Source organism: Pseudophryne corroboree, chromosome 5 (genome assembly GCF_028390025.1).
Source record: "Pseudophryne corroboree isolate aPseCor3 chromosome 5, aPseCor3.hap2, whole genome shotgun sequence".
Classification (NCBI taxonomy): Eukaryota; Metazoa; Chordata; class Amphibia; order Anura; family Myobatrachidae; genus Pseudophryne; species Pseudophryne corroboree.
In genome coordinates this window covers 503,720,276-503,738,518 of record NC_086448.1, presented here as the reverse complement: position 1 = coordinate 503,738,518, position 18,243 = coordinate 503,720,276, and the positions used below count along the sequence as shown (strand labels likewise).

At 48.4% G+C, this 18,243-nt stretch overlaps 2 protein-coding genes across 3 annotated transcripts in view; one reads left to right on the top strand and one right to left on the bottom strand.

Moving 5' to 3' along the window:
- MYLK4 (myosin light chain kinase family member 4) overlaps positions 1-18,243 on the bottom strand; it is a 265,505-nt gene that overhangs the window by 212,786 nt on the left and 34,476 nt on the right. The window lies entirely within an intron of this gene.
- WRNIP1 (WRN helicase interacting protein 1) overlaps positions 16,309-18,243 on the top strand; it is a 203,635-nt gene continuing 201,700 nt past the window's right edge. The window contains exons 1-2 of one of the 2 annotated variants that reach the window (XM_063923048.1): positions 16,309-16,507; positions 17,498-17,798. In XM_063923048.1, the coding sequence (XP_063779118.1) occupies positions 16,437-16,507; positions 17,498-17,798 (372 nt within the window). In that variant the 5' untranslated portion in view covers positions 16,309-16,436. Of the gene's footprint in view, positions 17,799-18,243 lie in introns of both variants that reach the window. The other variant, XM_063923047.1, reaches the window with a different exon arrangement.

The following is an 18,243-nucleotide window of genomic DNA, read 5'->3' as shown; positions in this document are numbered from 1 at the left end:
ACTAATGCATGCAGGTGGTTTGATGCCTCATGCTGTATTACCATATTAGTGGTATGGCTGCTGCTTACATGCAGGGGCGGATTGGGATGAAAAACCAGCCCGGGAAATTTCTGGAATCAGCCCTAATGAGGGTGGGATCTGTTGAGGGGGTGTGGTATGTACAGGGGGGGGGGGGGGGGTTCCCCTCCTCTCAGGACCTAACTCTGAGTTGGAGTTGGACACAGTTGTGGCCTTCCTTGCATCTTTTACTGCCATTGCACCTGTGACGTTATGCTAATGCCACTACAATGCCCTTCCCTGGTGAACATCTGTGCATCAGAATGTGTAAGGACTGAGACACTCACTGTCAGTGTCTATCGATGCTGTAATTATGCTCTATGCGTCTTTATACACCATCATCAGTCACACCAATGACATTTGCACCCGCCCTGTTCTAGGTGCAGATTATCCATGTGAGTATGTGAGCAATTCAGCATCTCTATATGCATCCACTATCATCAACACGCCCATACTACGTTACATCTAGGTCTGATTAGCTAACACTTGTTACTGCGTAGGAAAGGTCAACACTTTTTATAATACACTGAATATGTACTGCGACACTGTCCGAACACCTTCAGGATGTATGCGCAGTGCCGCTTATATGGAAAACATCAGAGCCGGATTTCCCACTAGGCACGCGAGGCACCTGTTGGGGGCAGCATGCAAATCCCCCCCCCCCCCCCCCAGTCTAGCTGATGTGTTCCCACCGGGCTGCTGCTGACTACTGCTCTGAGTCCTGGGCTGGCAGCGCAGCCCTGGTTGGTAACACAGCAGCGCAACCGAGCAGCCCTGGTACGAGTGTCAGACTGTGGACAGTGATTGATCCGGCGCGGGTGCTCGCTGCTCTGCTCTCTCCTCCTATCTGCTGTTAATGTCCCCCTGAGGCTGAGCGGCTCTCCTCTGCTGTGTTAATGTGATGCATGTCCCACTGAGGCTGAGCCTGTGAGCCGCAGCTGCGGCGCGGGCGCAGGCACTCACTACTCTCTCCTCCTCTCTTTTGTCAATTTGAGGCTCAGCCTCAGGGGGACATGCATCACATCAACACAGCAGAGGGCAGAGGACTAGGCTCTGAGAGGAGGAGAGCCGCTCAGCCTCAGCGGGACATTAGGTGTCCAGTCATTGAGTCATTGAGTCAGTGGGAATCAAATTGTCAATCAATGAATGACATCACCAGAGGAGAGAGCAGCGAGTGCCCGCCCCACACCGATGGCACCGTTCACAGCCTCAGGGAGTGTGGGGGGGACATTAACAGCAGAGCAGAGCAGAGGAGGAGAGAGCAGCCCGCGCTGGCGGTGCCGCTCACAGCTTCAGGGACATAAATAATTACAGTCAGCAGCCAGCAGCAGAGTGATGATCTACAGCAGTGGTTCTCAAACTCTGTCCTCAGGACCCCATATGGTTCACGTTTTCCATATCACCCGGCAGCTGCACTGTGTATCACCAACTGTCACATTTTCAAAATCTACAGGTGACCTGCAAAACATGAACCGTGTGGGGTCCTGAGGACCGAGTTTGAGAACCTGTGATCTACAGTATGTTCATTTTGTAATTTATACCTAAAAAGGTCCAGGTTAGTGGTCCATAAAGTAGTGCAATTATTACAAATGTGATATGTTTTCTGTATAAATAATAACTTCTAAATGTGTGATACTTGTAGAGACATGAGTGTGTGTGTGTGTGTGTGGGGGGGGGGGGGGATAATATTGTGCCTAGGGGCGGCCTGACCCTTAAAGTCGGCCCTGGATCACTCCACTACATTCAAAATTGCCTCTGCTTCTGACTCAGGGACATACTATACTACACCATTGCGCTGCTTGCTGTATAAAATAACTACAAAAGGGACAGGCTACGCCATAGCGCTGCTTGCTGTATAAAACAACTACAAAAGGGACAGGCATTTTTACATATAGGATGGTATTCAAATGATATATCACACCCAATCTCCTTTCTAAAGTGATCCCTGTTATCACGCATATCGCGCCTATAGTAATCAGGATTAGCTGCATAAAGGGTTGGGCATCTTGCTACCCCGGGGGGGGGGGGGAGGGGGGGAGCGAGCTGAAATGAAGATACCACGCCCGTCAGCAGAAACAGATCAGGTGTGGAAGCAGGTGAAAAGAATTGAATACCGCCCATAATGTCACTTCTCTGCTATCTGCTGATCTCAGTCATTATAAGAAGAATAAGGAGGTGCAACAAACAGAAAATAGCAATTAACAAAAAAACATGATCAGTAATAAACATTCTGCCTGGCATCGATATGTTAGTAGTTAGCAGAAGGCATGACTTTATGGTGACCATCACACCAAACATGCTGCAGCATTCTATATCATGTATGGCAAATATATGTATCATTTTCTTATATAAATTTAGATGGACTATCTATGTAAAAAAAAGATACCTATAAATAAAATGTATAGATAGAAATAAAGACAGATTTAATATAGTCTACAGTAGCCAAGAACACTCCAGTAACTGCTTCCAAGTGTAATAGATAACCTGCAGAGGATCCAGCTGGCACTCTGGGATACCTTAATATTAAATACAGTACCGCAAATGCCAGGACAGAAAAAGAGGATTAAAAGGTCTTCTGAAAGGTTGTCCAATAGGCAATGCTTTGCTGTATTTGTTGTTGGGGTGTCCCTGAGTACTGGTCGGTTTTGCTATATATACAGTTGTGCTCATAAGTTTACATACCCTAGCAGAATTTGTGATTTTCTGGCCATTTGTCAGAGAATATGAATGATAACTCACAAACTTTTCTTTCACTCATGGTTAGTGGTTGGGTGAAGCCATTTATTGTCAAACAACTGTGTTTACTCTTTTTAAATCATAATGACAACAGAAACTACCCAAATGACCCTGATCAAAAGTTTACATACATTGGCCTGATAACATGCACACGAGTTGACACAAACGGGTTTGAATGGCTACTAAAGGTAACCATCCTCACCTGTGATCTGTTTGCTTGTAATCAGTATGTGTGTATAAAAGGTCAGTGAGTTTCTGGACTCCTGAAAGACCCTTGCATCTTTCATCCAGTGCTGCACTGACGTGTCTGGATTCTGAGTCATGGGGAAAGCAAAACAATTGTCAAAGGATCTGTGGGAAAAGGTAATTGAACTTTATAAAACAGGAAAGGGATATAAAAAGATATCCAAGCAATTGAGAATGCCAATCAGCAGTGTTCAAACTCTAATTAAGAAGTGGAAAATGAGGGATTCTGTGGAAACCAAATTACGGTCAGGTAGACCAACAAAAATTTCAGCCACAACTGCCAGGAAAATTGTTCGAGATGCAAAGAAAAATTCACAAATATCTTCAGCTGAAATACAGGACTCTCTAAAATAAAGTGGTGTGGTTGTTTCAAGATGCACAATAAGGAGGCATTTGAAGAAAAATGGGCTGCATGGTCGAGTCTCCAGAAGAAAGCCATTACTACGCAAATGCCACAAAGCATCCCGCTTACAATACTCCAAACAGCACAGAGACAAGCCTCAAAACTTCTGGAACAAAGTCATTTGGAGTGATGAGACCAAAATTTTACTTTTTGGCCACAACCATAATCGTTACATTTGGAGAGGAGTCAACAAGGCCTATGATGAAAGGTACACCATTCCTACTGTGAAACACAGAGGTGGATCGCTGATGTTTTGGGGATGAGTGAGCTACAAAGGCACTGGAAACTTGGGCTCTCATTCCGAGTTGTTCGCTCGTTCTTTTTCATCGCATCGCAGCGATTTTCCGCAAACTGCGCATGCGCAATGTTCGCACTGCGGCTGCGCCAAGTAAATTTGCTAAGAAGTTTGGTATTTTACTCATGGCATTACAAGGTTTTTTCTTCGTTCTGGTGATCGGAGTGTGATTGACAGGAAGTGGGTGTTTCTGGGCGGAAACTGGCCGTTTTATGGGTGTGTGTGAAAAAACGCTGCCGTTTCTGGGAAAAACGTGGGAGTGGCTGGAGAAACGGGGGAGTGTCTGGGCGAACGCTGGGTGTGTTTGTGACGTCAAACCAGGAACGAAACTGACTGAACTGATCGCAGTGTAAGTGTCGAGTTACTCAGAAACTGCTTATAAATTTCTATTTGCAATCTTGAGAATCTTTCGTTCGCAATTTTGCTAAGCTAAGATTCACTCCCAGTAGGCGGCGGCTTAGCGTGTGCAATGCTGCTAAAAGCAGCTTGCGAGCGAACAACTCGGAATGAGGGCCTTGGTCAAACTTGATGGCAAGATGAATGCAGCATGTTATCAGAAAATACTAGAGATGAGCGGATTCGGTTTTACTCGGTTTTACTCGGTTCTCAAAACCGAATCTTATTGGCTCACTGATGTCACGTGTTTTGGATAGCCAATAAGATTCGGTTTTGAGAACCGAGTAAAACCGAGTAAAACCGAATCCGCTCATCACTAGAAAATACTGGAGGAAAATTTGCACTCATCAGCCCGGAAGCTGCGCATGGGACGTACTTGGACGTTCCAACATGACAATGATCCAAAACACAAGGCCAAGTCGACCTGTCATTGGCTACAGCAGAATAAAGTGAAGGTTCTGGAGTGGCCATCTCAGTTTCCGGACCTCAATATCATTGAGCCACTCTGGGGAGATCTCAAACGTGCAGTTCATGCAAGACAGGCCAAAAATTTACAGGAACTGGAGGCTTTTTGCCAAGAAGAATGGGCAGCTTTACCATCTGAGAAAATAAAGAGCCTCATCCACAACTACCACAAAAGACTTCAAGCTGCCATTGATGTTAAAGGGGGCAATACACGGTATTAAGAACTGGGGTATGTAAACTTTTGATCAGAGTCATTTGGGTAGTTTCTGTTGTTATTATGATTTAAAAAGAGTAAACACAGTTGTTTGACAATGAATGGCTTCACCCAATCACTAACCATGAGTGAAAGAAAAGTTTGTGAGTTATCATTCATATTCTCTGACAAATGACCAGAAATCACAAATTCTGCTAGGGTATGTAACCTTATGAGCACAACTGTATATACATAATAAGCAGGAGCCCCTATCAACTAGCAGGGAACCCCTTGTATGGGCCGCCATCAAGGGGGGACGGTGGGTACTCCAGTCCCGGGCCCGTGGTGAGATGGGGCCCGGGTGGTTGTAGTGTGGATCAGGGTGCCAGGTCAGCTGCCTGCCCGCGCATCGGCAGGCAGCCACGGCAGAATGGAGGCAGAGGCAAGCCGCGGCCAGCGATCATATTCTGTATACAGAGCCGGCCGTGAGCCAATCGGACCTCTCAGACCGGCAGCCAATCAGGAGCTGCATTCGGCAGCTCCTGATTGGCTGCCGGTCCATGAGCTCCGATTGGCTCATGGCCGGCTCTGTATGAAGATGAAGAATATCACAGCGGCTCTCTCTCCGTGGCTGCCTGCCGATGCGCAGGGAGGCAGCTAACCTGGGCCCCTGATCCACACTACAACCACCCAGACTTCCTCAAGAGGTAGTTTTGGGGGGGGGGGGGATCGGACAGAGGGGGGCCCTGCCTTGTGAAGGTCAGTCCCGGGCCCCATCATTTTTGATGGCGGCCCTGCCCCTTGTTGATGAGCAGGAAACACCTGACAATGAGCATGATACCCCTACAACGAACAGGAGACCACTGACAATGAGCAGGAGACCCCTGGCAGTGAGCATGAAACCCCTGACAATGAGCATGAAAACCTTGGCAATGTGAAAGATACCCCTTGGCAACGAGCAGGAGTCCCTGGCAATAAGCATGAAACCCCAGGCAACAAGCATGGCATCAGACCCCTGGCAGCGAGAATGGAACACAGAGCATGAAACCCCTGGCAACAAGCATAAAACCCTTGGCAATGAGCATGAAGCCCCGACAACAAGCATGTGACCCTTGACAATGAGCAAGTAACTTATAGGAAGATGTATTAAGCCTGGAGAAGTGATAAAGTAGTGATAAGTGCAAGGTGATAATGTACCAGCCAATTAGCTCCTAACTGCTAATTTACATATTGAAGCTGATTGGCTGGTGCGTTATCACCTTGCACTTATCTCTGCTTTATCACTTTTCCAGGCTTAATATAGTACATCTGCCCCTTAAAACTAATTAGAAGCCTTATTGTGGGGCATAATTTGTAAGTGGCATTATTGTGTGTCGGGCATAAATGGTGTCAGGGGCATAACTGTCTGTGGCATAATGTGTAAGGAGCATTACGGTGTGTGACATAATGTTAAATGGGCATTACGGTGTGTGGCATAATGTATAATGGGCATTATGGTGCATGGCATATTGTGTAATGGGCATTATGGTGTGTGGCATAATGTGAAATGGGCATTACGGTGTGTGGCATATTGTATAATAGGCATTACAGTGTGTGGCATAATGTGAAATGTGTTAACGGTGGTGGTGTTAGTGGGTCGCGCCGGCTCCCAGCCGTTGCTAGGCAACGGAGTCGGCGCGTCACTTCCGATGCTGGGAGTCCGTCTCCGGCTGGTTGCCTAGCAACCGGAGACGCCAGGTGATCACCCTGCACTTCAGTCCTGGCTGTTGCTAAGCAGCCGGGATGCTGCGCTCGGAACGCCCTTTTACAGCTGGCCAATTAGGGTCCGGGGGGCTGGTCTTGCTGGCTCTCCTGTGAATTGCCAGCAGGGCCTTTTTATGGGAGCCAGCATGTTGCAGCCTCGCCGGTGATAGCTTCCTGTGGAGTCTGTCTTCCTGCCTCTGGTGTGCTCCTGCTGTCCTCTGAGTTGCCTTCCAGTGGAGTGGTCTGGTATCCGAAGCCTCGGGGTTCCGGTTGTTTCCTGCACACACCTTTCGTGGCGTCGTGACTAGCGGCTCTGCCGCACTTTATGGCTGAAGCCATATTTTCTTTATCTATTTCTGGTTGTGTCATTTTTGCGGAGGTTTCCGCATTGCTGTCCTCGCCGTATCACGACGGGTTCATATTTGGCAGTTAGGCTGCATTACTTGGTTTGCTGTTGTTTCTGGTGGCCGCACCGCACTTAAACTACTTTGTTATTTTTTTGTATCCTTCTCTGTTATAGTCATGTCAGTCTTAGTTTTCCCCTTATTCTCTTTTGTCTTGGTTAACGCCTTGTTACCAATTAAGACCGGGGGCATCGGAGTCTGGGCGGACCTAATTCACCCATTCAAACGCGGCTGCCTTGGGCACAAGAACCTTAGCCTTGCAGGCGTTAATCGAGCACTGGGAAGGACAACGGAGTCAGGGATTTTGTTAGGCGTAGCTGCGTATCCCAGTTCTGCCGCATCTCTACGCATCTGTACTTGGAACTTCTGTTGCCACCCACTCTCCAGGGTTCCAAGTACGTAGAACATAACAAAATGGGTATTACGGTGTGCGCATAATGTATAATAGACATTACGGTGCATGGCATATTGTGTAATGGGCATTATGGTGTGTGGCATAATGTGAAACGGCCATTACGGTGCATGGCATATTGTGTAATGGGCATTACAGTGTGTGGCATAATGTGAAATGGGCATTATGGTGTGTGGCATATTGTGTAATGGACATTATGGTGTGTGGCATATTGTGTAATGGACATTATGGTGTGTGGCATATTGTGTAATGGACATTATGGTGTGTGGCATATTGTGTAATGGGCATTATGGTGTGACAGCCCTCCCCCACCCATGGTACCTGGCTTTCTTGCCAAAGCACTTCCTGTTTAAAGAGCACAGAGACGGGACAGTGAGCTACAGCAAAGGCAGTGAAAGAGGAGCGTGTAGGGATGAGACATAGAAAGATCGATTAAACAATGTTTTTCAACATTGGTTACAAAGCATTGTTTTGGCCTAGACATTGGTACTGTGGGACCGATGTTAACCAATATTAACCGACACACAGAGATGGTAGTGTGCAGGATCTGGCAGTGCCAATGAGCCAGGGTTTGCGGAGCACACACATGACAGCACAATGCATGATATACAGATGGGGTGGGAGAACACACAATGCAGGACAAACAGATGGGGAAGTGTGGAAACATTGGAAAATTGAGGAAAACATCGGGGGAGAAATCTAGCGATGGTGAGGAAACATTGGATCCTCAACATTGCAGGGTTAAACATCGAACATCGGAACTATATATTCGATGGTTACAATGAAAAATCAAATGATTCCCATCAGTCCCCTCTATGGTTCTGTGGCTGCCATGTCCAGGGCCGTAACTACGTGTGTGCCAAGTGGGCCTGGCACACAGCGCAGCTGCCCTGAGGGCGCACTGCCAGCGGCATGTAATGAGTCAAATTGACTCATTACATGCCGCCTCTGCTGTGTGCGCCGTGCGCCGCCGCGCTGTGGAGGGAGAAGAGAGCAAGCGCCGGGCAGCAGAGAAGGAGGAGGAGGGAGGGGGACTGGAGCCGCAGCAGTGCTATTTCATTGGTAGTAAGCGTCGCTGCAGCTGTCCCCTCTCCTTCCGTATTGGCTGCCCGGCGCTGCTGTGGATGCTGGGATGTGGTTCCTCCATCCCAGCATCCACAGCAGCGCCGGGCAGCCAATACGGAAGGAGAGGGGACAGCTGCAGCGGCGCTTACTACCAATTAAATAGCGCTGCTGCGGCTCCAGTCCCCCTCCCTCCTCCTCCTTGTCCGATGCCTGCACCGAGGGAGCTGCCAGCACGAGGAGCCTGCCAGTGGGGAGATGGTATCTCTCTCTATCTCTCTCTTTTCTCTCTCAGGGGGACACCGTCTGCCATAATGTGTAAAAAGGGGGAATGGCTGCCGCAATGTGTAAAAAGGGGTACACCGTCTGCCGTAATATGTAAAAAGGGGGCCTGGCTGCCGCAATGTGTAAAAAGGGGGACTGGCTGCCGTAATGTGTAAAAAGGGGTACTGGCTGCCACAATGTGTAAAAAGGGGGACTGGCTGCCGTAATGTGTAAAAAGGGGGCCTGGCTGCCGCAATGTGTAAAAAGGGGGACTGGCTGCCGTAATGTGTAAAAAGGGGGACTGCTGCCGCAATGTGTAAAAAGGGGGACACCGTCTGCTGCCGTAATATGTAAAAAGGGGGCCTGGCTGCCGCAATGTGTAAAAAGGGGGACTGGTTGCCGTAATGTGTAAAAAGGGGGACGCTGGCTGCTGCAATGTGTATAAAGGGGGACACCGTCTGCCGTAATGTGTAAAAACGGGGACGCTGTCTGCTGTAATGTGTAAAAAGCGGACGCTGTCTGCCGTAATGTTAAAAAAGGGGACGCTGTCTGCTGTAATGTGTAAAAAAGTGGACGCTGTCTGCTGTAATGTGTAAAAAAGGGGGACGCTGTCTGCCGTAATGTGTAAAAAAGGGGACGCTGTCTGCCGTAATGTGTAAAAAGGGGATGCTGTCTGCCGTAATGTGTAAAAAGGGGGACTGTCTGACGTAATGTGTTAAAAGGGGACGCTGTCTGCCGTAATGTGTAAAAAGGGGACACTGTCTGCCGTAATGTGTAAAAAGGGGGACTGTCTGCTGTAATGTGTAAAAAGGGGGACGCTGTCTGCTGTAATGTATAAAAGGGGCTCTACCTGGTGTAGTGGCGCTACTGTGCAGCGTAATTTGAATAATGGAGACTACTGTGCACCGTAGTATGAATTGCTATTATTTTGTGGCCACGCCCCTTCCCCATGAAGCCACGCCCTTGTATATTTTTCACGCTCCTACGGCGCGCACTGCCCCTATCTTACATGGGGGGGGGGCAATGTCGTTTCTTGCACACATCGCTAAAAATAAGAATTTACTTACCGATAATTCTATTTCTCATAGTCCGTAGTGGATGCTGGGGACTCCGTAAGGACCATGGGGAAATAGCGGCTCCGCAGGAGACTGGGCACATCTAAAGAAAGCTTTAGGACTAACTGGTGTGCACTGGCTCCTCCCCCTATGACCCTCCTCCAAGCCTCAGTTAGGATACTGTGCCCGGACGAGCGTACACAATAAGGAAGGATTTTGAATCCCGGGTAAGACTCATACCAGCCACACCAATCACACCGTATAACTTGTGATCTGAACCCAGTTAACAGTATGATAACAGAGGAGCCTCTGAAAAGATGGCTCCCAACAATAATAACCCGATTTTTGTAACAATAACTATGTACAAGTATTGCAGACAATCCGCACTTGGGATGGGCGCCCAGCATCCACTACGGACTATGAGAAATAGAATTATCGGTAAGTAAATTCTTATTTTCTCTAACGTCCTAAGTGGATGCTGGGGACTCCGTAAGGACCATGGGGATTATACCAAAGCTCCCAAACGGGCGGGAGAGTGCGGATGACTCTGCAGCACCGAATGAGAGAACTCCAGGTCCTCCTCAGCCAGGGTATCAAATTTGTAGAATTTAGCAAACATGTTTGCCCCTGACCAAGTAGCTGCTCGGCAAAGTTGTAAAGCCGAGACCCCTCGGGCAGCCGCCCAAGATGAGCCCACTTTCCTTGTGGAACGGGCTTTTACAGATTTTAGCTGTGGCAGGCCTGCCACAGAATGTGCAAGCTGAATTGTACTACAAATCCAACGAGCAATAGTCTGCTTAGAAGCAGGAGCACCCAGCATGTTGGGTGCATACAGGATAAACAGCGAGTCAGATTTCCTGACTCCAGCCGTCCTGGAAACATATTTTCAGGGCCCTGACAACATCCAGCAACTTGGATTCCTCCAAGTCCCTAGTAGCCGCAGGCACCACAATAGGTTGGTTCAGGTGAAAACGCTGGAACCACCTTAGGGAGAAACTGAGGACGAGTACTCAATTCCCCCTGTCCGAATGGAAAATCAGATAAGGGCTTTTACAGGATAAAGCCGCCAATTCTGACACGCGCCTGGCCCAGGCCAGGGCCAACAGCATGACCACTTTCCATGTGAGATATTTTAACTCCACAGATTTAAGTGGTTCAAACCAATGTGACTTTTGGAACCCAAACTACATTGAGATCCCAAATTGCCACTGGAGGCACAAAAGGAGGCTGTATATGCAGTACCCCTTTTACAAACGTCTAAACTTCAGGGACTGAAGCTAGTTCTTTTTTGGAAGAAAATTGACAGGGCCGAAATCTGAACCTTAATGGACCCCAATTTCAGGCCCATAGACTCTCCTGTTTGCAGGAAATGTAGGAATCGACCCAGTTGAATTTCCTCCGTCGGGCCTTACTGGCCTCGCACTACGCAACATATTTTCGCCAATTGCGGTGATAATGTTTTTGCGGTTACATCCTTCCTGGCTTTTGATCAGGATAGGGATGACTTCATCCGGAATGCCTTTTTTCCTTCAGGATCCGGTGTTCAACCGCCATGCCGTCAAACGCAGCCGCGGTAAGTCTTGGAACAGACAGGGTCCTTGCTGGAGCAGGTCCCTTCTTAGAGGTAGAGGCCACGGATCCTCCGTGAGCCTCTCTTGAAGTTCCGGTTACCAAGTCCTTCTTGGCCAATCCGGAGCCACGAATATAGTGCTTTCTCCTCTCCATCTTATCAATCTCAGTACCTTGGGTATGAGAGGCAGAGGAGGGAACACATACACTGACTGGTACACCCACTGTGTTACCAGAGCGTCTACAACTATTGCCTGAGGGTCTCTTGACCTGGCGCAATACCTGTCGAGTTTTTTAATCATGTGGACGACTTCTGGGTGAAGTCCCCACTCTCCCGGGTGGAGGTCGTGCTGAGGAAGTCTGCTTCCCAGTTGTCCACTCCCGGAATGAATACTGTTGACAGTGCTATCACATGATTTTCCGCCCAGCGAAGAATCCTTGCAGCTTCTGCCATTGCCCTCCTGCTTCTTGTGCCACCCTGTCTGTTTACGTGGGTGACTGCCATGATGTTGTCCGACTGGATCAACACCGGCTGACCTTGAAGCAGAGGTCTCGCTAAGCTTAGAGCATTGTAAATGGCCCTTAGCTTCAGGATATTTATGTGAAGTGATGTATCCAGGCTTGACCCTAAGCCCTGGATATTCCTTCCCTGTGTGACTGCTCCCCAGCCTCGCAGGCTGGCATCCGTGGTCACCAGGACCCAGTCCTGAATGCCGAATCTGCGGCCCTCTAGAAGATGAGCACTCTGCAACCACTACAGGATGGATACCCTTGTCCTTGGTGACAGGGTTATCCGCTGATGCATCTGAAAATGCGACCCGGACCATTTGTCCAGTAGGTTCCACTGGAAAGTTCTTGCGTGGAATCTAACGAATGGGATTGCTTCGTAGGAAGCCACCATTTTTACCCAGAACCCTTGTGCATTGATGCACTGAGACTTGGTTCGGTTTTAGGAGGTTCCTGATTAGCTCGGATAACTCCCTGGCTTTCTCTTCCGGGAGAAACACCTTTTTTCTGGACTGTGTCCAGGATCATCCCTAGGAAACAGAAGACAAATCGTCGGAACCAGCTGCGATTTTGGAATATTGAGAATCCAATCGTGCTGCCGCAACACTACCTGAGATAGTGCTACACCGACCTCCAACTGTTCCCTGGATCTTACCCGTATCAGGGAATCGTCCAAGTAAGGGATAACTAAAATTCCCTTCCTTCGAAGGGATATCATTTCGTCCATTACCTTGGTAAAGACCCGGGGTGCCGTGGACCATCCCTACGGCAGCGTCTGAACTGATAGTGACAGTTCTGTACCATAACCTGAGGTACCCTTGGTGAGAAGGGTAAATTTTGACATGAAGGTAAGCATCCTTGATGTCCCGAGACATCATGTAGTCCCCTTCTTCCAGGTTCGCAATCACTGCTCTGAGTGACTCAATCTTGAATTTGAACCTCTGTATGTAAGTGTTCAAAGATTTTAGATTTTAGATTTAGAATCGGTCTCACCGAGCCGTCTGGCTTCGGTACCACAATAGTGTGGAATAATACCCCGTTCCCTGTTGCAGGAGGGGTACCTCGATTATCACCTGCTGGGAATACAGCTTGTGAATGGCTTCCAAAACTGCCTCCCTGTCAGAGGGAGACGTCGGTAAAGCCGACTTTTGGAAACGGCGAGGGGGAGACGTCTCGAATTCCAATATGTACCCCTGAGATATTACCTGAAGGATCCAGGGGTCTACTTGCGAGTGATCCCACTGCGCACTGAAATTCATTGAGAACGGGCCCCCACCGTGCCTGAGCTTGTAAAGCCCTAGCGTCATACTGAGGGCTTGGCAGAGGCGGGAAAGGGTTTCTGTTCCTGGGAACTGGCTGATCTCTACAGCCTTTTTCCTCTCCCTCTGTCACGAGCAGAAAAGAGGAACCTTTTGTCCGCTTGCCAAAAAAGGACTGCGCCTGATAATACGGCGTCTTATTTTGAGAGGCGACCTGGGGTACAAACGTGGATTTCCCAGCTGTTGCCGTGGCCACCAGGTCTAAAAGACCGACCCCAAATGTCCCCTTTCAAAGGCAATACTTCCAAATGCCGTTTGGAATCCGCATCACCTGACCATTTTACTGGTAGACTTGGACAACGCACTTATACTTGATGCCAGTCGGCAATTATTCCGCTGTGCATCATGCATATATAGAAATGCATCTTTTAAATGCTCTATAGGCAATAATATACTATCCTTATCTAGGATATCAATATTTCCAGTCAGGGAATCCGACCATGCCAACCCAGCACTGCACCTCCAGGCTGAGGCGATAGCTGGTCGCAGTATAACACCAGTATGTGTGTAAATACCTTTTTGGATACCCTCCTGCTTTCTATCAGCAGGATCCTTAAGGGCGGCCATCTCATGAGAGGGTAGAGCCCTTGTTCTTACAAGCGTGTGAGCGCCTTATCCCCCCTAGGGGGTGTTTCCCAACGCACCCTAACCTCTGGCGGGAAAGGGTATGCAGCCAATACTTTTTAAGAAATTTGTTATCGGGGGGAAACCCACGCATCATCACACACCTCATTTTATTTCTCAGATTCAGGAAAACTACAGGTAGTTTTTCCCTCACCGAACATAATACCCCTTTTTGGTGGTACTCGTATTATCGGAAATGTATAAAAACATTTTCCATTGTCTCAATCATGTAACGTGTGGCCCTACTGGAAATCACGGTTGTCTCTTCACCGTCGACACAGGAGTCAGTATCCGTGTCGGCGTCTGTATCTGCCATCTGAGGTAACGGCCGCTTTAGAGCCCCTGACGGCCTATGAGACGTCTGGACAGGCACAAGCTGAGTAGCCGGCTGTCTTATGTCAACCACTGTTTTTTTATATAGAGCTGACACTGTCACGTAATTTTCAACAGTACATCCACTCAGGTGTCGACCCCCTAGGGGGTGACATCACTGTTACAGACACTCTGCTCCGTCTCCACATCATTTTTCTCCTCATACATGTCGACACAAACGTACCGACACACAGCACACACACAGGGAATGCTCTGATAGAGGACAGGACCCCACTAGCCCTTTGGGGAGACAGAGGGAGAGTATGCCAGCACACACCAGAGCGCTATATATATACAGGGATAACCTTATATAAGTGTTTTTCCCCTTATAGCTGCTGTATGTTTTAATACTGCGCCTAATTAGTGCCCCCCTCTCTTTTTTCTGTAGTGTAGTGACTGCAGGGAAGAGCAGGGAGCTTCCCTCCAACTGAGCTGTGAGGGAAAATGGCGCCAGTGTGCTGAGGAGATAGGCTCCGCCCCCTTTACGGCGGCCTTATCTCCCGGTTTTTTGTATATTCTGGCAGGGGTTAAATGCATCCATATAGCCCAGGAGCTATATGTGATGTATTTTTTGCCATGTAAGGTATTTCTGTCATGTTTTATTGCGTCTCAGGGCGCCCCCCCCAGCGCCCTGCACCCTCAGTGACCGGAGTATGAAGTGTGCTGAGAGCAATGGCGCACAGCTGCAGTGCTGTGCGCTACCTTATTGAAGACAGGAATGTCTTCTGCCGCCGATTTTTCCGGACCTCTTCGCTCTTCTGGCTCTGTAAGGGGGCCGGCGGCGCGGCTCCGGGACCCATCCAGGCTGGACCTGTGATCGTCCCTCTGGAGCTAATGTCCAGTAGCCAAGAAGCCCAATCCACTCTGCACGCAGGTGAGTTCGCTTCTTCTCCCCTTAGTCCCTCGATGCAGTGAGCCTGTTGCCAGCAGGTCTCACTGAAAATAACAAACCTAAACTAAAACTTTCACTAAGAAGCTCAGGAGAGCCCCTAGTGTGCACCCTTCTCGTCGGGCACAGAAATCTAACTGAGGCTTGGAGGAGGGTCATAGGGGGAGGAGCCAGTGCACACCAGTTAGTCCTAAAGCTTTCTTTAGATGTGCCCAGTCTCCTGCGGAGCCGCTATTTCCCCATGGTCCTTACGGAGTCCCCAGCATCCACTTAGGACGTTAGAGAAATGCCTAGTTACGGCACTGGCCGTGTCTTTTACTTTAGTGTACAGCGGGACCCACTGCACCACCAGTTATTACCCTGGAAGGAGCTTCTGAGCATGCACAGGCACTCTGAACGCTGCCTGAACGGGGATGAGCTCCAATCGTATGCAGCTATGTAGAGGGGTGTAGTATGAGTGGCCGGCAGCCGGGATCCCGGGGGCCAGCATACCGGCGCCGGGATCCCGACTGCCGGTATACCGACAGCTGGGCGAGCGCTAATGAGCCCCTTGCGGGCTCGCTGTGCTCGCCATGCTGCAGGCACGGTGGCGCACCACGCTATTTATTCTCCCTCCAGGGGGGGCGTGGACCCCCAAGAAGAATATCATATCCTCCAACTGTATCTTTTTAGTAGTACTTTTTTTATGGTCTGTACAGATTTTTGGCTCTCCAAATTTCCATTGAAAGTATACGAAAAGGCCCTTTACCCGTGACCACGCCCCCTTTTCTAATTTGTACCGATTTTTATGTGTAAAATGTTGGAGGGTATGGAATATGTGTCGGCATGCCGGCGGTCGGAATCCCGACGCCGGTATGCTGGTCGCTGGGATTCTGGCCGGCGGCATACTGAAGACCACCCATGTAGAGGGGTCCAGGCAGGCTGGACCAGCTCAGTCGGGGCTGGCCATGCGGAAAATGGCCCGACATCCTGGTGGGCCAATCTACTCCTGTTTTCATGTAAGCAGCAGCGATAGCAACTCCATCCACACCTGAATCAGGCCCAATGTGCACCTGACTTTGAATTTTCCCAGCTAACGTGCTATAATTATGCTGCAAATTGCAATGTATCTATACGAATGTACAATACTATTTCACTGAAAAGCTGTATTTGCAGAGGTGACAATCTACTGCACAACATAGAGTATTTCACAAAAAGCTGTGTTATAGAAGCATGGGAGCACTGCATCTGTAAGAAGTACAGTACAGAGTGATGATGAATGATACAGAGCGGGCAGGCACAGAAAGGCGGCGCAGGACTACATTTCCCACAGTGCTACAATAATAACATCGTAGGAGGCTGAGGCGGAGCAGGAAGGAAATTGCTGTAGTCGGGACTGGGGTCACTAATAAGCGCTTCATTTTGCGGGAAAACGATTTTAAGCTTATGATCTTCTCTGCAGCGGCCGGTCTGTTCTCTGCGGGTCTGCTTATAAGTACTCACCTTAGCGCGGCAAAGTGTGTAGTTTAGTAATGCGGTGTGATAGTTTTGTCTGACAGCCACTTACCCCTCCCCACACTACACAACACGTTATTGTGATTAGTAATGATAAACACTGGGATTATTCATTTAATTGGGGTGTGTTTTAATTATGTGGATAGGGCTATATGAAGTCTTGTAAACGTAGTTGTTTGTTGTGACTTTTTGTTAAGTTCAATTTTCTTGTGACTGGATAGAGACTCCTGTGTGCTAGTGCATAGGGAAGCATCTGTGTCCCTGGTATTGCTAGAGTGTAGGGAAGCATCTGTGTTCCTGGTCTCCTATAGTGCGTAAAGCAGCATATGTGTCCCTGGTGCACCAGTGTGTAGGGCAGCGTCTGTGTCCCTGGTCTACTATAGTGCACAAAGCAGTATCTGTGTCCCTGGTGTGCCAGTGCATAAAGCAGTATCTGTGTCCCTGGTGTGCCAGTGCATATCTGTGCACCTGATGTGCCAGTGGATAAAGCAGCATCTATGCCCCTGGTGTGCTAGTGCATAAAGCAGCATCTGTGTCCCTGGTGCTCCAGTGTGTAGGGCAGCATCTGTGTCACTGGTTTCCTAGTACATACAGTAACCCATATATCCTCGTGTGCCAGTGCATAAAGCAGTATCTGTGGTCAGTCTTAATAGCTTTATTCCAGAAAATAAGATGGAGCAAGCTTCTGAGGTGTTGGGACAGTCACCAGACAACAGCACAGTGAAATGCCCAGTTTGTGCCCTAGTGATGACCACTTTAGAGATTAACTCTCATCTTGATTCCTGCCTACAGTTAAATCCGAGTGGTGTGGTGCCCAAAAAAAGGCGCCGTTGTTCTGATGAGGAACAAGCCACTGAATGTTCTGGTCTTGGGAAACCTCAAGGTTCAGCAGCACTTAGTTTCTCCTTGTTTAATAAACATAAGTCCACTGAGTCACTTTGTGAAGAGAACCGATCTAAGTTGCCTTTCTTTTCTGCACCCTCACCTAAAAGGACTGAGACAAATAGCAAGTGGCAGGATAGGAATGCAGGGTCCTGTTCTGGGGTCCAAAAACCAGACCATTTTTACAGAGGGCAGAAATCAGAACATGAGACCACCGAAGACCAACAGAAAGAGAAGAGCTTGGCAGAGAGATTAGAAGGCAAACCTCTGGCTGACAAAATGAGGCCTTGTACCCTGCAGGACTACATGGGCCAAAATAAAGTACTGGGAGAAAGCACCATGCTTAGAACCCTGCTTCAAGCCAATGACATCCCTTCTATCATACTTTGGGGGCCTCCTGGCTGTGGCAAGGTTAGTTTGCACATTACTGTTTTTATTTGATGTAGTTTGTGTTCCACACATTCTGGGTCTTACAGTATGTCCCTGCCATAAATGGGCCCTCTTGCGTACATGGAAAGTATTATAAACTTATCTAAATTCTCCGAAACATTTAGCAAATGTCTTCATATTCTATAGCTTTAGTTTATACAGAATTTTTTTAAGCAATGCAATAATTTGTGGCGTTGTCTATGCAGGTTCTAGAGCACGGCATTCCCCCAATATATCATGTTTAATGTACCTGTTTACTTTTTTGGGGATATGAATGCTCCTGCCCTAAAATGTATACGTAAAAGGACCAAACAATAAGAGCAGCTAGTGAAATTTTCTTTGGGTGTGCACAGTAAGGGCAAATCTTTAAAACTTGGGACTGTCAAAGGGACAATTATGCAACTGTGTTTAAACTGATTTGAACCAG